The following is a 23,595-nucleotide window of genomic DNA, read 5'->3' as shown; positions in this document are numbered from 1 at the left end:
CATATTTTTTCTTATATTGTTTCTTGTCTTTTAAAGCATACAGATGACGAAAGTGGAATATTTCGTACGGCTGGGCAACACCAATATTGTGGGACCCCAGTCGGCTAATGTTTCTGTCAGTGGCCCGATATACTGCACCGATGAGAACTGTGGAATCCCGGTTCCGTTTGTAGATGTCAAAGGTCACCTGACATCAGTTCAGCTTCAGATGCTTGGAAATAGACTTAACCCTTCAGGTAATCAAACAATGGCCTGTTCTTTTAGAAAATTGCTTCCGCAATGCAAAGAGATACCGATTGACATCTTAAAGCAACACATGAACGTATTAGCTGTTTGTTTGTATCAATAACATTAATTCATTTAAAAAAGAGTATTTTAATATTAGAGTTTTCTTACATTACTTTAAAGGTTGTTTATTCGTTATATATTTCAGACACCACTGGGATAACCATCAGCAGTGACCGGTTCATAAATTCTGATGGGTTCGTATGAAAGCTGTTTTCCTTCTTTTCAAGTGGCACTGGAATCGGTCTTTAACATAATTAATTATGAATCCACGGCCCCGTTGTCTTTTGAGAGTGCATTAACTAACTGAATTGTTAGTTAAAAACCTCCTGACAATGTTTCCATTTAATTTACCTTGATGATAGAACAGGCAGAGGTAACTGATTTCACGTACGCCGCAATGCTCTCACAATTCATCATAGTTCAAAGAATATATTTGTAAATGCGGTTATCAAAACAATGATATCAATAAGTTAATTGCTGTAATGGTTACTTTGAGTCCGAGGCGAGAAGCTAACCGTTTGAACGATAAGACACCGGTACAACACCAATTCCAAGGTCCTAAAATGATAATGCATGAATTCTTTTGAGAATGATATATTTTACACACGATATCAAGACATTGACATTATTCGTGGACAAATGCAATGAAAATTTTACAATTACATTTACAGCGAACCGGTGACAAGAGTCTACTATAGGCCGCCCATATCAGGACCCGGAGTCCAGTCCACAGCGATTGGTCAAGTGAGACTAACTCAAATATTAACTGATCTGAATCTTCAACAACCTTCACTTCCACTGGACAGATCCTTCTCTTTGTACTTTGCTGGGCGTATTGGTGACAACAATAGAACTGCTATTGAACAGACAATCCTAAACGCTTGGGGTAAGTCTATAAACGTATCTATCGACCCGGTCGCTCTATCAACTATATTACGTGAGTGAGTGATGTTTGGCGCCGCAGTGAGCAATACCCCAGCAATAACACAATACACGCTGTACCCATATGGGGAATGGAACCCTGGTTTCGGTGGGAAGAGTAAGGATACCCCACCAGTCCTGGATGTGTATGTCAAAAAGGTTGTTATAACTTTTTGCAAGAAAAAGTTATAAGAAGTGAAGCGCTCTTATGATTAGCATTATGTTGAAGAAAGTTCTTAGCTGTACAGTTATCGTAACTATCATACTAAAGCATCAACAAAAAACCACAGCTTTTAACGAGTGCTTTGGTCACATTTTGGGGTGCGCAACAGTGCCAAGAGTTGCTGTCATTTTAATTATGATGATAGTGCTTCTGCTACATAAATATACTCACCACCAAAAGAAACGCGAACCATAGAAACATATAGTAAAGTAGGTACGTTTAGAAGAGATGTTTCCAATGTGTACCAGTTAATGATAATACTAACAAGATGCCAGTATGTTCGTTTATGCAAACCAATCTAATATCTCATGAATATGGGTAAGTCTTTATATATTAAACAACACGTACTTAACGTTTGGCGGTGAGTATATAGAACTGATGTGTATATGTGTATATTCTATGTATACTGTGCGAATATCAAGAAGTGTACGACACTGCTTTTGTTTCAGCTGGGACTCTTGGAATTTCGCCAAGTGTTCTGTCAGTCAACATTAACAGCATGAACGACAACTACGTCAGCACAACAAGGTGGGTCGTGTGATAATAAAAGATAATTAACGGTTATATTCAGTGTTAGCTTGTTTATTATGTATTTGCATATAACACACGTTTGATATTAATATTCTTCTAACAATGATATTCAAATTGAATAAAAACTATTTTTCAGCGATGGGCGAAGGGTGCGGGTGACGCAGGTGATGTACACAGTATCAATTCAAGGGGCGGACTCCCAGTGGACACGCTTTGAGGGAGTCGAACCTGGGATGCTAGGCCGGTATATCACATCCCCCGGTCTCGTCCTGGTCCAAGGGGAAGTAACCAGTGTTCAAGGGGAGACAACCGGGGCGGGTACCACGGAGAGAACTACGTCGCCAGGGACGACTCCAACGGGCTCCACCTACTTGATACAGACTATATATCTGAAGGGAAACATCAGCGACGGTAGTCAAAACGCTGTAGAGGAAATACTGTTGAATGCTTTCAACAGTTCCATGAATGGTAAACCAAAGAAATGTATTTACCCTCTGATGTAAGAAGGACGATCTACCAAACAACCACTTATACTTAACCAGAAGGGCATATCTGTCTTTCATTAAGTGGTTATAGTACATATCCAAAAGGATAGAACTTGATAAACATATATTCACCCTTTCAATTAAGTGTTAATGACACTAGTCCAAAAGGGTAGAACTTGATTAACACACTAACCTTTCATGTTAGAGTGCATATCCAAAAGGGTAGAACTTGATAAACATATATTACCCCTTTCAATTAAGTATTTATGGTACATGTCCAAAAGGGTAGAACTTTAAAAACACATTAACCTTTTTACATATCCTAAAAGGTAGAACTTTATAAACATACTTACCATTTTATTAAGAGTATACAATACATCGTGTTCAAAAGGGTAGAACTTGATAAACATACTGACCCTTTCATTAAGTGTTGTAACATATGACAATGCCATAGATAGACAGCAGGATAATTTTATGCTTGTATTTCAGGATCATCCTGCTGTTTAAGGCTGTACATAATCGAGCAGACTAACTACATAGATCCAAATGGGTACGTGTTTGCTTGATCCTTCTTCCACAGTGATTTCCCAATGTCTTGGGGGTTATGGATATCCAAGCAACCTGAGGAATTCTCTTGAAGAAACCGGTCGTGCTTAGATCCAAGGTCGTTAGGTTCGAATCCCATGTTTGTTCTAATGTCAGTACCATACCTATGCCAGTAGGCTTTAACAAAATGGTAAACGTCTCCTTAAAGTTGTCTAAACATCGGTTAGAATTGGACTAACTGGTTGTAAGAGGCGACTAAATGATGGATCGGGTGGACAGGCTCGATGACTTGCATATCATCGTATCCCAACTGCGTGGATCGATGTTCATGATGTCAATTACTGGATTGTCTAGTCAAGACTTGTGTATATTCGGACCGCCCTCTTTAACATACAGCGGGACCATCTGCGTCTTTAAACAACAAACATAAATTCATAAATATCAGCACAAACCAAGAAAATACTTGACACAGATATTTTGGAAGAAACGTTGGAAACAATGGGGTTTTTTTTGTCCAAAAAATCTTCCCCCTGTTTTAACTATATTTAAGAAACTTTGTATGGTGTCATTTCATACATTAAATGTTCTATTCAACAGAAACCTCATTACTGGATACCGTTATAACATTAGCAACTCAACAGGAAGTCCCCTGGATACAATGACCCCAGAGCAAACCACGGTCTTCACAAACCTGGTAAACAATGAACTTCAGAGGACCGAGCCCTTCTTAGAAACAGGCGCTATCATCTATACAGGGTCTGTGCAAGTACTGAGACCCATAGAATTTGCCTATACTGTGGACTTCGTTGGCGATATTCCCGATTCCTGGAGACAAGCTGTGATTGATGTTATAGAGACGGCATGGACAGACACGTACCCTGGTAAGGATGATCAGTAAATAAAGAGTGTTGTTTGTTTGGAGTTGACTTTGGAAAACAATCAAACAAGTGTACAAACAAGACTTGACGTCTTTGCTCAGCTGAAATTTTGAAATTGGTTGAATTTCTGATAGGAATATAATGCCCGTGTATGCTTAAGAAAAGATGAAAGTAATACCCATTGTGTAAGATTAATAACAGTGGTTAATGTTGCAGAGTGGTTTTGTTGTCAATGTTTTGTCCACGTTAAATGCCCTTAGCGCCTGACCATATCTGAAGATGTTCCCTTTGTTTGTAGGTCAATACCAAGCCAACATTGTTCGTATGCAGGAGTTTACTGGAGATTATGGGTAAGTACACTGTAATCTGAGATGTGACACTACCCTGTAATGAGATACACAAAACTACACTACACTAAAGTGTACAACACTCCACTGCGCAACACCACACCACACCACGCACCGCACCGCACCGCACTACCTACATAAGAGTACACAATACTGCACTGCACTGCACAGCGACGCAATGCACTGCATTGCACTTAACTTCCATAAGACATTATGTATATAGCACAGTATGCTCGACTGGAAACACAAAGATACTGATACAATAAAAGGTTTGCTGTTAGACCTAGGGTAGTAACAATGTATCTAATTGCAATAATGTATCACCCTCCATCACAATCACACTTCTTGTACCACAGCATCACTGTGACCAGAGTGTACTACACCACTACAAGCGACGGGCAGATTCAGGACCCTAAGATTGTGACATCGCCAACCAATGATGCATTCACCAACGTGGTACAACAAGATACCGATGTTAACGAATTGTACTCAGGGTCGTCCCTCCTACCGTACAACAGACATCACAGCGTCTTCCTGACAAGGGTCGTGGATATGGATAGTGATCAAGGCGTTGTTGTCAGGAACGCTATAGAATCGGCTTGGATCAACTGGAGGAATACAAACTCACAAGGTTAGACGAATATTTGTTTGCTATTTTAATATATATTCATCACATTCTTGTCAAATATGAAAATTAACTTCTTTGGACTAAAGGTAGTTTCACTTTTTAAACAAAAAACAATTTCCTAATGTTTGTGGATTTGGTTTTGCTTTCAGTGCCACAAAACCTCCGAAACGCCCCTCTGCGGATTGTTCTTCTGAGGCCTGAGACTTACTACACACAAGACGGGTAAGATGGTGAAGACACCAACGGTTATGTCTCGTCTTTACATTACAACACATGTTCAGGGACACCTGACATACAGCCACACCTCCTACTCTCAAAGTCCTTCAATACGGCTCAGTGTCATTGGTTTAGGATGTCATGTTATCCTTCAAATTATGTTTTCTAAAGTACTCCCGTTCTTGGGGTGTTCTCATCAGGGCGATATAATTAATCTTGGCCCTGCTCTTGTAGAAGACAACTGACAAAGATTCGGTATCTGGTTCTGTTGAACAACACCATCGTTATTGGACCACAGACAGCCAACGTCCCACTCAGCAACGTCATCTTCTGTGATTGTGAAGCACTTCCGGTTCCATTTGTCGATATCAAAGGTCAATTAACGGTGTCGCAATTACAGACACTTGCATCAGAACTGAATCCATCAGGTACGTTGAAACATATATGTAATGACTGATTGCTGTATGTGTCATAGGTTGATTCATGAAACAAACGAAATAAAAAGACATGTCTTACATGGAAGACTATATACTGCTGAAGCAACCCTTCGTGGATACATCGGGGAATATGGGGAGATTTGTTATATATTTCAATTGTAATTTTTGAAACCTTATTTTCTTTATTTCAGAAGTATCTTAACGTTGTAATCAATGCAATAATATTTCCTCTTTATTGTTCCGACCCGTGAAGATTCCGGGGTAGAATAGGTCTTCAGCAACCCATGCTTGCCGTAAAAGGCGACTATGCTTGTCGTAAGGGCCGACTAACGGGATCGGGTAGTCAGGCTCGCTGACTTGGTTGATGCATGTCATCGTATCCCAATTGTGTAGATCGATGCTAACAATGTCAGTCACTGGATTGTCTGGTCATATAGCTGTGCGGCGTTAAACAACAAACAAACAAACAAACAAACAAAACAGACTATATTGTTCCCGTTACCATGACCAAGCACATTAGTTATAACTGTATTAACATTAACTGAGAATTGATTTACTCCCATTTGGGATTGTTGACGGACTTGGGGACGACCTGTGAGCAGGTCTAGATAAAAACATGTCATTGGTAGATATTATCGTATTATTATTTACTTTATTTCAGATGTAGACGGGACAACAACTAATACAGAAGTGTATTGGACTTCATCAGGGTATGTTTCCATAGATTAGTTTTATCTCGGGTGAACTACTGAACATAAAGTACTTTACTTTATCATCCAAAACTGGCTCCCACAGGAGATATCACTTGGATGAGATCAAGCGATATCTACACTGTAGATATCGCTGCAATGAAATTACATCACAATGCTTTGCAGACCATTGTGACGTCACTGGTTACCATGACGTCATAATCAAATGACATCACTAATGGCTCTGCTACTGAAGCTGTTAGCAGTACTTTTTACACTGAAGACACTGCTAATTGCTGTCTACAAATTGAAAAAGTTGGAAGAATGGTGTTGGATGATAAATAAAATCTCACCCGAGTGTCTTTTGATATCAAATATATCTACACTCGTTGATAAAAGTGACAAAAATCCTCGGCAAGCCTCGGACTTTTTCCACTTTTTTCAACTCGTGTTGATATATTTGATATCAAAAGACACTCGGGTGAGATCCTCTATATGTTTATTCAGTAAAATGAACAAGGCACAAGATGTGCGATAAGCTCTGGAGACAACGAGTTTAGCGAATTAGCAATATTCCGGCTTTATCACGAAGGGAATAATCAGAATTGACATCACACACTCTTACCGTGTCTGTCTCACAATCCCTGAACAATATTATTTCCTCATTCGCCCTTACTGTATTGCTAAATAAAGCAAAAGGTTCTCCAAAGGTTTGGGTTCTCAATCTCACACCTCACTGGGGCTCCTCTTCAATCTAAATGGAGTTGCTTGTTTTTATCAAATTATATATTTTCAGAGATTTAGCGTTTGTCTAACGGTACCCCATCTTCCCGAGGCTAGTGAGTTAACTGTGAAAACTGGACTTTTAAAGTCAGTTAGCTCCATTGTCTCGGGGATATGAGTGTACTCATATAGGGAAACGAGTTTACATACAATGGCATTGCTGTTTCTTATAACACGAATAAATGTTCATAAATGACATATTCATTAATATGACATGTATTTCTTCACAGCGAGCCAATAACACGTGTTTACTATCGACCTCCCATATCCGGGCCAGGAGTCCAGTCCACAGCAGTCAGTCAGCAGCGACTGGATCAGATACTGACGAATCTCAACCTGGAACAGCACACAAGTCCTATGACAAGAGTATTCACCACCTATTTTGGTGGAAGAATTGGCAACAGCAGCAGAGAGGCCGTGCAACAAGGCATCACCAGTGCCTGGGGTAAGATCACTATAACGCATACATATTTTAGCAATGAATGTCTGTGATACATTTAAGTGGCGCTGGCTACCTGGAGGACACGACATGCTTAATCTTTTCGCGAACACTTGCAGTCATCACTACTTTTCAGCAATACATTCATATCTTTTTCACTTCTATTTTGCCCTTTACGCCCATTTGAAATCTGTTTCGCTGAATAATCAAGGTTAGTGTATGCCATTGACGTTTTATTAGTTTTGAAAATTCGAAGAAAAAAACACAATTGATTGTGTACTTTTTTTCAGCGATCCATTCATATAATGTTCACTGCTATTTTGCCCTTAATGCCCATTTCAAATCTGTGTCGCTGAATAATCAAGGTTAGTGTATGCCATTGACGTTTTATTAGTTTTGAAAATTAAAAAAAACAATAATTGATTGTGTACTTTCAGCTGCAGCACTCGGCATACCAGTGTCTGCTATATCTACAAACATTATTACCATGGACGATAATTACTTCAGCAGTACAAGGTAGATTGTTGTTTTCTTAATAATTGTTTATTATTTGTAAAATTTGAAAACCTATTCAAGTGGACTGGTTATTTCCTTTTGTAGCATATATTGTTTTCGTATTTGGTATTTCGTCAAAAGATGTATTTTTGGCATTTTGTAATCAAGAATATTGTTTTCCTATGCCACGATATTTGTTAACTAACATTGCAACGAAACTGGTATTTGAATTGAATTGATTGTGCAATTTCCATTGAATTACCAGTTGAAACTTAATTCCAGCAACACCCCAGTGACCCAGGTAACATACAGTGTATCCATCCAGGGGGCAGACTCACACTGGACACGGTTTGTGGGGGTCAATGCTGGCACACTTGGGCAGTATTTAAATTCAACTGACCTAACCATAGTTGGCGGGGCAATAATTAGAACACAAGGAGGAACAGTGTCACCAGGGCAGACAACTCCGACGACCACTGTACAAGGGGGGATAACTGTCAGACCTACAGTTGGCACAACAACACAGACAATCTACTTGACGGGGATCATCACCGAGGGCAGTCAGCCATCAGTGGAGGAAATTCTTCAGAACGCGCTGAATAATTCTAACACTGGTATTTTGACAAACGCATTTTATCACACATCCTTAATGAAAATTATTATACTATAATATATAAATAAGGATAAATATTTTATTAACATGGCATTATTATAAATATTCTGTCAGTTAAATCTCAAACATGCCATTCCATGCTTTTTGTTCATTCTAATAATGACATTTTGGGATTAGTTTACTTAAGTGTATCATCAAAGACATCTACATGAAATATATTTGCATTTAATTTCAGGATCGTCATGCTGTTTGAGGCTTTACATCATAGAAAAAACAAGTTATTTGGATCCATCTGGGTAGGCTGTGTTTCATATCATCATTATATGGAAAAATAACTTTCTTCGGTGTACATCTTTATTTCTATATTTCTATATCCATTTCTGACAAAACTTAAGCAGCGTTGCCAGTGTCAACTGAGACACCGCAAATAGCTGTACAGAGTTGCGTCCCTTCGATTCACCAGAACCCTCCGTTTGTCATCACCCGACTCGTGGATTTCACTTCATATTTTCGGTCATTCTTCACACATCAATCTGCCACACTGTGATGTGTCGTTTGTATTAAAATGTGTGTACCATATTTAGAAATAGTCCTGTTGAAGTGAAATGCTATTAATTGAACTATATATTTCATATCCTAGAAACATCGTCACTGGATATATTTACAATGTGACCAACTCTACAAGTGGCATGCCCGTTACCATGACACCCGAACAAACCAGCAACTTCACCAATGAAGTCAACAACGAATTCCAGAAGAGTGATCCCTTCAGAGAAATGCCTGGGGGAGTTGCCATCTACACGGGCTCCGTACAGGGTTTGAAGAGTGTAGGACTCGCTTACACCGTGGATTTCATTGGAGATTTGCCTGAATCCAGGAGGCCTGCTGTGCTCAGTGCCATCGAAGAAGCTTGGCATCAATTAAATCCAGGTAGCTAACTCTTTATGATTGACGGTTATGGGTAGTCGTATGCCTTTAAAGGTTGGTTATAGAACAGTAAATGAAATGCATGGTCTTGATTAAAAACTACAATATTACCAAGGTGAGCCATGTACATGTACGTTAGTTTATTTTTCTTGACCGTTATGTGTATTGGTTTTGAAGGTTCTACAGTAAACTACGGTTATAACGAACTCGAAGGGACTTCTAATTTTAGTTCGTTATAACCGTAGTTCGTTTTAAGCGTTTCGACTGAATTTCCTCTGTACAAGAAAATGCATCCACTTCAAAGTCTATAGCCTAATAGCCTATAGCGTGTTCGTTATTAACGTTATTTGTTTCCTGTATTTCCATACATTGCACCCGCTTTTCATGTAAGACTTTTCACTGACATTGCAACCAGAATGTATTATCGGGAGCACATTTAACCTCATTGAAGGAGGAGCTATGCTCCATAGTCCATTGCCCACGTTCAGTATAGACGTGGACATTGGTGCTTTTTGTGAAAACTGAGACGTAGTATCGAAGTAATTAGGGTAGTCATGAACTTTTAGATATATATATATATTTCATAAAATATTCAGTTGAAGACACAATAGTCTTTTTTAACCGATTTGGAATTTCGTTTCTACGACTGCCACTTTGTTTGAGTCTAGTCCCCAACAGGCCAGTTTGCAGAGAGTTCTTATGCTTTTATTGATGGCTGCATATGCCAGATTCAGTGATGAATTCTTTGTCATGTAATGCCTATGCACATTGTTGTGTTAACGGCCTTCTATTTGTGTTATAGCATTGTGTTTTCATCTTGTAGGTTGTGGTTGTCAGTTCAAGGCCACCCTGCTTCAAACACAGGAATTCACTGGGGATTACAGGTAGACAATGTTACTATTAATAAGTCAGGCAAAGTGAGCCATTAGATATATCAGAAACGTTTAATTCAAAAGATGTTCATGATTTATGGAATTCATTTTAAATGAAAAGAATAATAATCAGTAACGAACAATATATACCACTCCAAAGAAGTTACATAACCGATTCCGTTCATATCACTATAATTAATCTGCCATGACGCTGAATTGTACAATTGACACTGACTTTTTCAGAGATTTATCATGGATGCCGAAAGGATTTTGTCGCTTGTTTTAACATCTTTTGAATAGCATATGTTAATGCATATGTTAATGTTAATGCCGAATCTGGACCAAACAATCCAGTAAATAAAATCATGAGCATCGATCCACGCAATTTGATGACAAATCGATGACATGCATCAACCAAGCCTGACCACCCGATCTCGTTAGTCGCTTCTTACGGCAATCATAGTCGCCTTTCACGGCAAGCATGGGTTCCTGAAGACCTATTCTAGCCCGGATCTTCACGTATAGGTTCGGATTTGTGTGAACATGAAGTACTCTTTATACGTCAAACTGGCCACCCAATGAGTATTACTTTTTCATTTTCTTCCAATTTCTGAATGTCCCTGAAAAACATTTTAGACAGTAAGAGCGGAGAGAAGTACTCCTTGATCTTTGAACGTTACAACCAAATGCCATGTTTTGTAAATGCCTGTCGAACACAGGAGAGGTGACTACTAGCTCTTATATTCCCACTGCTATATTCCAGCACGACGGTGAGCAGGGTGTTCTACACCATGGCAAGGGATGGGGTGATTCAGGACCCTGACTCGGTTCAGCCACCCTCTGAAGCCGTCCTATTGAACACTCTACGGCGTGACACAAACGTCAACTCGGTGTATGTCGGCGAAACACTCATTCCGAGCAACCGGCGCCACAGTCTTCTGTTGAACAGAGTTGTGGACATAGATGGCAACGACAGAAGACTCATCGAAGACATAATCACAACGGGATGGCTTAACTGGATTAATCTAGGTATAAAATTAGGAAAAATTTCATTGTTGCACCTATGGGACTATAAACAACGGACCTCTGTTATCAGTGACGAGAATAAGGCGTGGTAACAGATATGTGATCATTACATAGCCATAACGCTCAATAATGTAGCACAATGTGGCATAGATTCAATTATTTCGATCATCTGTTATTTATGTGTGTGGCTCAGTCGTGTCATCTAAGACGCTATGCAGAGTTGCAGGGTTCGAATCCCGGTTCGCCCTGGTTACGTTTCTAGGTTTGTCAGCACAATGTCAGCTCGAGGGTTTCACCAAAGTGGTAAACGTCCACGGCCTGCCTCAATTCAGGATTTCCTGCCCATCAAGATCGCGCCATGATAAAACTCAAATACTGTTTAAAGCGGCGTAAAGCCAAGTTCACTTACTCACTCATTTAATATGTTAACTATAATGGTTATTATTACAGTCCTCGGAAACCTCGGCAGTGCACCCTTCGAAGTGGTTCTGCTCAGACCGCGGATGTACTACACACAGGACGGGTAGGCAACTTCACCATGTCCTAGCCTATTACTGCTCATCCTTTACGTTTTGGGAAATTCAAATGACCTTAACATAAAATAACGGGCAAAAGAAAATATACACACATGTTTGATGCTAGCTTAAAATGAAACAAACAAGAAATAGTTAATCGATGGTGATATATTTGATAAGGATATGATAGTTGTGTTTTGTATCTTAATTTTTGGTGATTGTTTTCAGCCTAGAAACACTTTAAACGTTAGTAATTCTTTTGTCAAATGCAATTTTCATTTACTTTCTTTTCCTGGCAGTTTACAACAGTATTTACTACGAAGATTCTTTGTTCTAGTCACTGACTTCTTTGGCCAAATTCATTTTGACTTTGATTTTAAATCAAATTGTATCACACCAAAGTGAATGTTCCGTGACTTCTCGTTCATGGCATCATGAATGTTATGTTATCTGATTGATTTATCTGTATAATCTTAACACTATTGATAACAGTCTTACAGTAGTACTTTTTGGTTTATTGCAGAACACAGCTGTCAATGGTTCAGTACTATGTCGTGGTGAATAACACCATAGTCATCGGCCCACAGACTGCGAACCTCACTTTAACTGGCTCTTTGGTCTGTGACTGTGACGCACTTCCGGTTCCGTTTGTTGATGTCAAAGGGCAATTGACGTTAACCCAGCTACAGACATTCGGATCATACTTAAACCCGTTTGGTAGGATATTGTTGTATCATTTCAAGATAACTTCATAATGTTAGCATTTCTTTCTTCAATAGCCAATCGCGGGTTGGCAGGGTCCTCTGATTGTACAATTTGTTTCCACATCCATAAAGTCGTGGCGTTGTTATGTCAGTGCCACTGTTATGATGGCGTTCTCTGAAATAGTAAAGAAACCTGGAGATACTGCATCATAAGAATTTCAATTATGGAGTTGTTAATCGTATCTTTTTTGTGTATCATGAAACACACGAATGAAATTACACGTTGCAGATAGGACTGGATCGACCATCAACACAGAAACCTTTCGCAACACTGTCGGGTATGTATAAATATATATTTTATACATCGAATATTTACATTATTTTCAAGCAATCAATACACATGGTGATTTCTAGACGTCCAGTAGACAGTGAAGACTGCATACAATAACACACTTAAGGGGGCATCACTTTCCAATGGGGCTTATCACCTGATTTAGAATAGCAGAAAAATACCCTTTTTGACATGATATGTTTGGGAATAGTAACAGTTAAGTGAAGAATGAAATATCTGATCATAATAAGATTTTGCTCTAAAAAGAACATGGCTGTCCAAAGAGAAGAAATATCCGAAGATAAGGGTACCTTTTAACTGTTATAGGTTCTGAATGAATCTTGGTGATGTTAGTAGTTTTTTTCTAAATTTAACCAATTGTTCACAGAGAGGAAGTGACAAGAGTGTACTACAGACCACCCATATCAAGCCCAGAAGTGACGACAACAGCTATCAGTCCAGAAAGGCTGACCGAAGTGTTGGAGTTCCTGAAGCTTGAGCAACCCTCGCGTCCAATTAGAAGAACATTCAACATGTACTTTGGTGGAAGCATTGATGACAGCCAAATTAGCACCATTGAAGAAACAATTACCAACGCATGGGGTGTGTTTATACAACATTAGTAAAAACGTGTGTGTGTGTGTGTGTATGTCTGTGTTGTTTTTTTTTAAAACAGCACTTAGTACTCCAGCTGCATGATGGCGGCATGCAATTAATCAAGTCTGGACCAGACAATTCAGTGAATCATTTTATGGACAATGACCCACTCCATCCGGGTAATATGACATCCATTCAGCCAAATCACCGAGGATGATCAAACGTTCCATTAAGCTTCTAAGGACTTGCATAGGTTGCTAGTGATCAAGAATAAAGTATGACCTGATGAAGTACATATAGGACATATTGTATTTTAATTTGACATTTATATGCACATTTTCATTGTATTTTCAGCCACCACACTTGGAATACCTACCGATGCTGTGTCAGTTAGAGTTGATACAATGGATGACAACTACTTTAGTCGTACAAGGTAAGTTTCCCTACGTGCCACGATGTTAAGTCCAAATAATGGCACCAAAGACCTCCATTAGTACTTAAAACTACGTCCAAACTTTACATGTCTAATTTGCATTGTAAGATAAGTGTTAATGTCGGAAGTCAGAACTCTGCATACATATTATGAGTAGATCAATGGAGTAAGTGCAAAGTGCATTGAATGTGTACGTCATATACAAGGGAGTGAGTAAGTGAGTTGAGTTTAATGCTGCTCTTACCCACGATCCAGGTATAATGCTGCAGGACCTAGAAACATAATCAGGGCGAACTGGGAATATCATATATTAACGATTGCTCTATATTTTGCAGTAAGTGCAACATGCATTGAATGTGCATATCATACCTTTAACACAGAGAAATTGAAGATCAAGAGTACGGTTAAAAAATGTTTTGTCTCCTTTTCATAATATTTTATTATTTTCAGCAACACTCAAGTAACCAGGGTAACATACACTGTGTCCATCCAAGGAGCGGACTCACACTGGACACGGTTTGTGGGGCTAAACGCTGGGACACTGATACCTTACTTTAACTCACCCGATCTTTATATTGTTGGGGGAGCAATAATCAGGACGCAAGGGGGAACACTGCCAACTTCCACGATAAGCACAGTGTCAGGGGTGACGACGGTGACGGCTAGTCCCACAGCTGGCACGACCACAACACAGACCATCTACTTGACGGGCAACATCAGCGAGGGCACTCAACCTGCAGTGGAGGAAGTTCTGCAGAATGCCCTCAATAAATCATCAAATGGTATGATAATGAAACTGTACTATTATGAAGTAGTAATTTTTTATCACATATTTATTTTTTATTTTTGTGTTTTATGAAATGAATCTAATTTTTGGCAGTGGGTCAAGTGGTAAAATATCTTACCAGCTTATATATAAGGTGTGGAATAAGTCAACGAGTGTGCTTTTACGCCACTTTTAGTTATATTCCACCAATATCACAGAGAAAACGCCGAATTGGCTTCACACATTGTGCCGATCTGGGGAATCAGACCTTTGGTGTGACGGACGAACGCTTAATCACGAGGCTACACCACCGCCCCTTACAAAGCGTGGGAAACAAATCACTGATCATATACCTTCCAAGTCTAATCTGTTTCGTCGGACAATCAGGACTGATTATTCTCTGGCGTATATAACATTGACGCTATGTATTTAACGTTGACGGGTGGTGAGTATTCAGTTTGCTGAAGTGAGACTGATTGATTTCAATATTTCTGAATTTTGGATTTGTTCATGGCCATGTCATTTCGTGTATTATTTGATAATTTTCAGAGGGTTCCTGTTGTTTGAGACTGAACATCATCGAGAGGACCAGTTACATTGATCCCTCTGGGTAAGTCGTCTCATCGACAGATTATGAATATGTACCTCTAAATGATAGCTTGTGACTGATATTCAACTGATAATTTCCCTTTTCGTGAACCCCTGGTGTCATCACTGATTTTGTTCATTAATAGATTTGTCACTGCCGTTTTTCCTATTACACCCAATAAAAGCTGTTTCATCTGATAATCAAATCGGGTTATCCCCTGTCATTGACGTTATATATTTAGAAATAAGACACTTTGGAAACCCAGTTAATTACATATTTGGTAATACCATGGCCTGGCACCACAACACTAGTTTTGTTGGTCCTGAATTGGCTTTTGACGTGAACATCAACACTGTTTAATTCTGATGTAAGATGCAACAATTTATTATTTAATAGGCTATTATTTAGTTATAACATGTGTATGACTTAATGGAAAGATGTTATGTGTCTATCATGATAAACTCCATGTTGTATAGTTCAGTAATTCAGCTTTCATCTCCCACAGTGTTGTTCTTACGGGTTATCGCTACAATGTGACCAACTCAACAAGCGGCATGCCAGTTTCTCTCACTCCCGAGCAAACAACAAATTTTACCAGAGAGGTCAACAACGAAATTCTGAAAAGTGACCCTCTTCTGGCAGGAGGTGTATATGTGTACACAGACTCCATACAGGGCCTGAAGACCACAGAACTCGCCTACTCTGTTGACTTGATTGGACGTATACCAGAGTCGAGACAAAATACTGTTCTTGACGCAATTGAACAAGCGTGGCAGGAAGCCTATCCAAGTGTGTATTTTCTGTTGTACATCCCATTAATTGTTCTGATATATGTTCAGTAATATCATATGTAGATGTAGGTGCACCTTCCCGAAGCAAGGGAGTTAACTGACTATAAAAGTCCTGTTTCTGGCCTTGCTGAACTAGGCTTGAATCATGGAGTCATATTTTGGCTGGACTAACAAGTCTATGCATAGTCCAATCAAAATCATATAACAAATCGACACCCGGTTCGTAAACTGCCATACAGATTTCAGTCGTTTACAGGATTTACAGGATTTGCAAAGCATCATTTGCACTCGGCATCAACAGATAATTTCCATATCTTAACATGTTTTTAATCAAGATGCTTACATGACACACTTCGCGAAGTAAGACCCATTTTATCACAATACTTAGTTTGATTAACCATCAGATCATCTTGACTGGGGACCACCATTTTGTTTGAAGCAAATGGAATTCATATGAGAGGTGGAATCTGATTTTCAATAGGAGGGACATAGAAGGGACATAAGTCGTAATACCCACTAGCGGCGCTACGATCGATTTTTACAAAACTGAATTTTAACTGTCAGCTAACTACCTTGCCTCGGGAAGATGATTTTCCATTTGTTATTTTAGAATCTATCTGTTTAAGTCACCTGTGTCATTCTGGTTTTTTCAGCATGATATTATATTTCCAGAACTTAGCAGATACTTTTCATATTTCAAGCTCATTTACATCAAGTTTAATCATTTTGTGACCAACACGTTTTTCTGTTCTATTGCAGATTGTAGGTGCGTGTTCAAGGCAAACATAGTTCAAACTGAAGAATTATCTGGTGATTATGGGTATGTTGATAACCAAGAAACATGTCTTTTACTTTGAATGCATATACATAATTGTATCCCCTTAGCTAGTGGTACCCAGTCTTACAAGAAGGGTTTCACCAGTGAGTGAGTTGGGTTTAACGCCGCTTTTATATCGCGGCGTGTCAGCTTAATGTGGGAGGAAAGCCCGAAGTGATGCAGGTCTCAGACGTTTACCACTTCTGTGAAACCCACGAGCACGGGTATGGTGCTGACAAACCTAGAAACATAATCGGGGCAAATCGGGATTCGAACCCACAATCATAGGTTTCGGGCGCGTCCGAGGGTACGCAACTCTGCACAGCGAATCGCGGCGCCTTAGACGACTGGGCCACCCGTGCCATGGGTTTCACCAGTGGCATATGTGTAACCTCGAGGACCAATGCTGTTAGGACGCAGGTTAAAATAGGTCACTCACTCTATTGTTTGTGGGAAGTGGTGACTAAATAGCATTGGGTTGTCAGGTTTAGATGATTTTGTTGATTGTGTGTCAATGTGCCCGACTGTCTGGGGCGTTGCTCATTATATCAACCAAGTGTTCCCATTTCCCCCACGCTTGTCTTACAAAAATAAGAATGGGGTTATAACAATGTCGGAAAAAAATTCTGGTAGTGTTTGTGTCATGTTTCGACAGTGTGGATCAGCTGCTGGTTAGCAAAGGCTTGAAACTCAACATGATGAAGCTGAAACAGTGCTGACTGTGGCATAGAACAACAAACTAACTAAACTGACACATTAAAATAAAAACATTATCCATGAGATATGATATTTTCAATACTATGTGTCTGGGAAGTTTTGACAATTTGGATGAACTTTATACTGTTTTACTTTTCTCAAATCTTTTGATTAGCATAGGAATTCTTTGGATATGTCAGTTTGTACAATGTTTTTTACATTCTTTCAGCATCACCGTGAGCCGCGTTTACTACACAGTGACAAGAGATGGCCAGCCCGAAGACCCCAGCACCGTACCAGCTCCATCACGACAGGATGTCGTCAACGCTGTACAGCAGGACGACGCCGTGAACCAAGTATATCCTGGGTCCCAGCTCATCCCCTACAACCAGCGTCACGGGCTCTTGCTGAACAAGGTCGTTGACATGGACAGCCCTGAAGGAACCTACATCAGAAATGCCATTCAGACAGCATGGATTGACTGGAGAAATGCAGATCCTTCAGGTGCAGTTTACATTGAATTAAAATACCCTGTTCGGTAATATGTAATGTCAAGTGAAATGCCATAGATGTTCTTATTCATGTGTATGTCAATAAGGGAGGTCCGGTAATATGTAACGTCAAGTGATATGCCAAGGATGTTCATATTCATATGTGTGTCAATAAGGGAGGTTCAGTAATATGTAACGTCAAGTGAAATGCCAAGGATGTTCATATTCGTGTGTATGTCAATAAGGGAGGTTCAGTAATATGTAACGTCAAGTGAAATGCCAAGGATATTCATATTCATATGTGTGTCAATAAGGGAGGTTCAGTAATATGTAACGTCCAGTGAAATGCCAAGGATGTTCATATTCATATGTGTGTCAATAAGGGAGGTTCAGTAATATGTAACGTCAAGTGAAATGCCAAGGATGTTCATATTCATATGTGTGTCAATAAGGGAGGTTCAGTAATATGTAACGTCAAGTGAAATGCCAAGGATGTTCATATTCGTAAGTGTGTCAATAAGGGAGGTTCAGTAATATGTAACATCAAGTGAAATGCCAAGGATGTTCATATTCATATGTGTGTCAATAAGGGAGGTTCAGTAATATGTAACGTCAAGTGAAATGCCAAGGATGTTCATATTCGTATGTGTGTCAATAAGGAAGGTTCAGTAATATGTAACGTCAAGTGAAATGCCAAGGATGTTCATATTCGTATGTGTGTCAATAAGGGAGGTTCAGTAATATGTAACGTCAAGTGAAATGCCAAGGATGTTCATATTCGTATGTGTGAGAGTTCTTCTATGCTGTGCACAGCCGACGGTGTGCATGTCAGGAAGGTGTGATGTAAAACAAGGCTGAAGTCGACTAACCTTCAACAAACTACATCACAAGGTCCATCTCCTGCTGGGGAAGTTGTAATTTTGTATCAAGCTTTTAGACTGCTTTTAAAGTTTGTTAATCTGTCAGTATATGTTCAAGGAGTTGGTCTTTTTTTTAGTTCCTGCATCTCTTCGCAACGCTGAACTCGATATCCTAATGCTTAAACCACTCAAGTACTACACACAAGACGGGTAAGTTGTTGCTGGTGGCAGTTAGGCGATAGAACTCGGGAATTTACCAGTTCATAACTTGTTATGTTAGACATTTTAATAGATAAACAGGGATATTGAGATAGTTCATACTAATTACTTATACATAAGTAATTGATAAGTGTTGTTTATCATGGAGTAATAGGTATATCCTTCTCAAACGTTGAGGGTATATAGTCCTACAAAATAACATAAGCTGTGTAATGATAATATCAGTAATTATATTATACAGTGTACAGATCACTTATGAAACCAGTATATAATATATTAGTTGATTAGTCAATTCTCCCAGTGACGAATATATTGATAATTGTAACTAAAGGTTAAGCTATACCAATTCAACGTCAGTACTTCTTTAAATGCATCACAATACATGGTACTCCTTTCAGACGTCAGCTCACCAAGATCGAATATTTTGTACTTCTCAACAACACTGTGGTTATTGGACCAAAGAGAGCTAACATCACATTGACTGATCCTCTGTTCTGTGACTGCGAAGCTGTCCCAGTTCCGTTTGTAGACGTCGACGGGGAACTCACCCCCCTTCAAATGCAGATACTTGGACTCAGTTTAAATCCTCTTGGTCAGTTGAATCTTTAGACATTGTTGTGCTTTGAATGTCTCTCTTCATTGTTATAGCGAGAACATAGAAAATCAATCCATTATGGTTGTTGGTTGTTGGTTGTTGGTTGTTTGTTGTGTAACGCCGCTCTCAGCAATATTCCAGTTATATGATGGCGGTCTGTAAATAATCCAGCCTTGACAAGACGATCCAGTGATTGATGTCATGAGCATCAATCCACGCAATTGGGATACGATGACATGCATCAACCAAGTCAGCGAGTCTGACCACCCGATCCCTTTAGTTGCCTCCTACAACAAGCATTGCCATCTTTTACGACAAGCATGGGTTGCTGAAGACCTGTTCTACCCAGATCTTCACGGGTCCAATCCATTATGAGGGATATAAAAAATGCCTTATTCATGTCTTTTTGCCCCACAGTTTAGCTAAATTTCCATAATAATGTTGAAGCGTTTATGATTATTTTAGCTGTAGTGAGTGTCTGAGTAGTTTGATGCTGCGTGTAGCAATATTCCAGCAATACCACGGCGGGGGAAGCCAGAAATGGACTTCACATGTCCCGATGTGGGGAGTCGATCGAGCAAATGCTTTAACCACAAGGCTAGTCCTAATTTAGCTCAAGGACACTTTCTAGAAACGTATGCCCAGCAACATCCCATCCCCAAGAAAGGGATACCAATATTTGCTTTGCACAACCTGTAGTATCTAGTTATTACTTTCCATTTTTTGTCTTGTCAACCTTATTCATTGGTTTATTTATCTTATGACAGATACAAGTGGAGTCACAATTGAAAGAGAAAACTTTGCTGATACCAATGGGTGTGTATCTTTATGTATTTGCTTAACATCAAGAGAATTGAAATTAAAGAATGTAAAAGTAACGTCAATCTTCTATTGACACATTGTCTATCATTTGGTTTCATAGCAACGCATATTATTTCCATTATGAACAATACGGTATTTTAGCACAACTATGTATTATTAGCATCATTTTGTTTAGCTTAGTTCAGATATAATTAGATATATCATTTTAACCAACAATGCCACTTCAGTAATCTTCTGTAAAGACGACATAAGATATATTTTCATGGACTAATCATGGTAAAACTTCATTTTCATAGCGGGCCAGTGACAAGAGTGTACTACCGGCCTCCTATAACAGGCCCCGGCGTTCAGTCCACAGATGTCAGTCAGCAGAGACTGAACCAAATACTGACCAATCTGAACCTCCAGCAACCTTCAGACCCGATAGACAAGTCCTTCATACTTTACATTGGCGGGAGACTTACAGACGATGATAGAGATAACATTGAGGCGACAATCAGGAGTGCTTGGAGTAAGTAGCTGTTTCAGACTACTACTACTACTACTACTACTACTACTACTACTACTACTACTACTACTACTACTACTTCTACTACTACTACTTCTACTACTACCACTGCTACTTGTACTTCTACTACTACCACTACTTCTACTACTACTACTACTACTACTACTACTTCTACTACTACTGCTGCTGCTGCTGCTGCTGCTGCTGCTACTACTACTACTACTACTACCACTGCTACTACCACTGCTACTTGTACTACTACTACTACCACTACTTCTACTACTACTTCTACTACTACTAATACTAATACTAATACTAATACTATTTCTACTACTACTACTACTACTACTACTACTACTACTACTACTACCACTGCTACTTGTACTACTACTACTACCACTACTTCTACTTCTACTACTACTACTACTACTACTACTTCTACTACTACTGCTGCTGCTGCTGCTGATGCTGCTGCTGCTGCTGCTGCTGCTACTACTACTACTACTACAACAACTACTACTCCAACTACAACTACCAATTAAAGCGAAGAAACCTTTTCCATTGTCATAATAATCTCTGCTGAAGGCACACAGTTGTCAGTGTTTATACAGCATCAAGGTCATCCCGATCAACGGCTTTGATCGAAACATGGATCAGAAGAACCACAATAAAATATAAATGCTCCAAATAACATTTGGCAATTGATTCAATATTCTCGGCTATATCGAAGTTTTACGTTATGAGATACCACAAATGTCATCATTTCAGTAGAAAGGCCAACCTGCTTCCTGAATAGGGAAAGAAATGGATCTGAATTTCATTTTTCTTTTACAAACCTAGCGTTATTCTGTACATAATCAGATGGTTGCATGTGTTACATTTACAAACTCGCATTATATAAGTATTTGCCTTTTTACACTTTCGACAGTAAATGTCTATAGTTATTGCATAACAAGCATCACCATCATTGTGGTTTTCAGGTAGCACGTATAACCTACCAGCCGGCGCTATTTCGGTAAAAGTAATCAACTTGGATGACAGTTTTGTCAGCACGCCAGGGTAAGTGTCAATTTCAGTTGGTATGTTTTAAGTAAGTAAAGATAAGATATATGGTGAGCAACTACTTTATTACAATCGTTCATCCATATATCTTATCCTTACATAGTACTCCAACTCCTAAAAGCCTGTCAAAGAAGAACATTTCAAGTAGTTCGTTATAACCGTTTGTTTGTTATGTTCATGTTCGTTATAATGTATCTATAAGAACTATCGTTCACAGAATATACCGTAAATCTTGAAATTAATACGAGAGTGAATGAAATGCAAAAAATGCGAGTGGTCTTTGCTCACATTTATTAACTAAGCATTTATGTCTCCAAAATGACTATCTACAATAAGACGGCCTCACTGCACACTTTGGCTAGCGGAAATACCAACTTGAACATATACACAAACACGGTTTATTGAGCAGCAGTTGTAACAAGTACAGAACAATGTCATTTAAAGACTAGGAATTACACAATTGGCATCCGGTGAGTTATCACTGCTGGGGTAGTTTTACCCATGCGTGTCGAACTAGGCATCATTGATTGATTTTGAGTCACGTTTTTGGCTAGGGGTCAGCAGTCGTATTTATTTGGAGACTCATTAATTTCAAGATTTACAGTATGAAGTTTATAAACAAACAAGGTGTGATTGAAAGCAGGATGTAACAATAGGAAGCATATTGTTAAAGGATTTATTAATTCCAGAAACCGTATAGATATAGAAATCTAACACTTTTTTTCTAGCAACACGCCGGTGACACAGGTGAAGTACACCGTGACAGTTGAAGACGCCGATTCCCATTGGACACGGTTTGATGGGGTGGACTCGGGAACACTTGGTCGGTATTTCACCCCCACAGGGTTCACTGTGTTCCAAGGAGAAGTACAAAACACACAAGTTACAACTACACCGCAAGGCATGACGCAGTTCACAGGAGAAACCGCTACTCCAACAACACCGACGGGCACGACCAACTTCGTCAGCGTAATCTACTTGAGAGGCAACATCAGCGACAGCAACCAGGCAGCAGTGGAGGGCATTCTGCAGAATGCGCTTAATAAAACAAAGAACGGTAAGCAATCTCAACTAAGAACATTGGTTGTTGTTTAACACCGTACCCAACAATATTATACCAGTACTAGGACGGCAGCCTGTAAATAATAGAGTCTGGACCAGACAATCCACTGATGAGCATCGATCTACATAATTGGTGTACGATGACATGCATCAAGTCACCGAGCCTTATCAACCGATCTGTTAGTCACCTTTTACAACAAGTTGCTGAAGACCAATTCTAACTTGGATGTTCACTGGGTATCTCCACGAAGAAATGAAATAGGGAGTGAGAGGGTTGCATGTGGGTTTAACGCAGCTATGAACTCAGGACTGTATTTCAGTAACGTCACGGCATTCCAGCGTAGTTTGGAGGTCATGATGCTGGTCATGGCGTTTAGTATAGGCGAAACCCAT

The 23,595-nt window shown here is 39.4% G+C and overlaps 1 protein-coding gene across 3 annotated transcripts in view; it reads left to right on the top strand.

Moving 5' to 3' along the window:
• The first annotated feature begins 41 nt into the window (after positions 1-41).
• Positions 42-23,595, top strand: part of LOC139480469 (uncharacterized) — a 59,068-nt gene continuing 35,514 nt past the window's right edge. For all 3 annotated transcript variants that reach the window (XM_071263554.1, XM_071263555.1, XM_071263553.1), the window contains exons 1-35: positions 42-236; positions 434-482; positions 960-1,174; positions 1,882-1,960; positions 2,100-2,431; positions 2,938-2,998; positions 3,592-3,875; positions 4,171-4,222; positions 4,576-4,850; positions 4,997-5,069; positions 5,298-5,491; positions 6,162-6,210; positions 7,203-7,417; positions 7,849-7,927; positions 8,189-8,520; positions 8,755-8,815; positions 9,160-9,449; positions 10,270-10,330; positions 11,082-11,347; positions 11,795-11,867; positions 12,383-12,576; positions 12,853-12,901; positions 13,283-13,497; positions 13,846-13,924; positions 14,375-14,706; positions 15,240-15,300; positions 15,785-16,068; positions 16,830-16,890; positions 17,813-18,087; positions 19,072-19,144; positions 19,552-19,745; positions 20,516-20,564; positions 20,867-21,081; positions 22,059-22,137; positions 22,869-23,197. In XM_071263554.1, the coding sequence (XP_071119655.1) occupies positions 44-236; positions 434-482; positions 960-1,174; positions 1,882-1,960; positions 2,100-2,431; positions 2,938-2,998; positions 3,592-3,875; positions 4,171-4,222; positions 4,576-4,850; positions 4,997-5,069; positions 5,298-5,491; positions 6,162-6,210; positions 7,203-7,417; positions 7,849-7,927; positions 8,189-8,520; positions 8,755-8,815; positions 9,160-9,449; positions 10,270-10,330; positions 11,082-11,347; positions 11,795-11,867; positions 12,383-12,576; positions 12,853-12,901; positions 13,283-13,497; positions 13,846-13,924; positions 14,375-14,706; positions 15,240-15,300; positions 15,785-16,068; positions 16,830-16,890; positions 17,813-18,087; positions 19,072-19,144; positions 19,552-19,745; positions 20,516-20,564; positions 20,867-21,081; positions 22,059-22,137; positions 22,869-23,197 (5,722 nt within the window). In that variant the 5' untranslated portion in view covers positions 42-43. The remainder of the gene's footprint in view (positions 237-433; positions 483-959; positions 1,175-1,881; positions 1,961-2,099; positions 2,432-2,937; positions 2,999-3,591; positions 3,876-4,170; positions 4,223-4,575; positions 4,851-4,996; positions 5,070-5,297; positions 5,492-6,161; positions 6,211-7,202; positions 7,418-7,848; positions 7,928-8,188; positions 8,521-8,754; positions 8,816-9,159; positions 9,450-10,269; positions 10,331-11,081; positions 11,348-11,794; positions 11,868-12,382; positions 12,577-12,852; positions 12,902-13,282; positions 13,498-13,845; positions 13,925-14,374; positions 14,707-15,239; positions 15,301-15,784; positions 16,069-16,829; positions 16,891-17,812; positions 18,088-19,071; positions 19,145-19,551; positions 19,746-20,515; positions 20,565-20,866; positions 21,082-22,058; positions 22,138-22,868; positions 23,198-23,595) is intronic.

This window comes from Haliotis cracherodii, unplaced genomic scaffold (assembly GCF_022045235.1).
Source record: "Haliotis cracherodii isolate W230 unplaced genomic scaffold, xgHalCrac1.p SCAF_4, whole genome shotgun sequence".
NCBI classification, from domain to species: Eukaryota; Metazoa; Mollusca; class Gastropoda; order Lepetellida; family Haliotidae; genus Haliotis; species Haliotis cracherodii.
The sequence above is the reverse complement of the archived record's forward strand: the minus strand, read 5'-3'. Positions and strand labels throughout refer to the sequence as shown.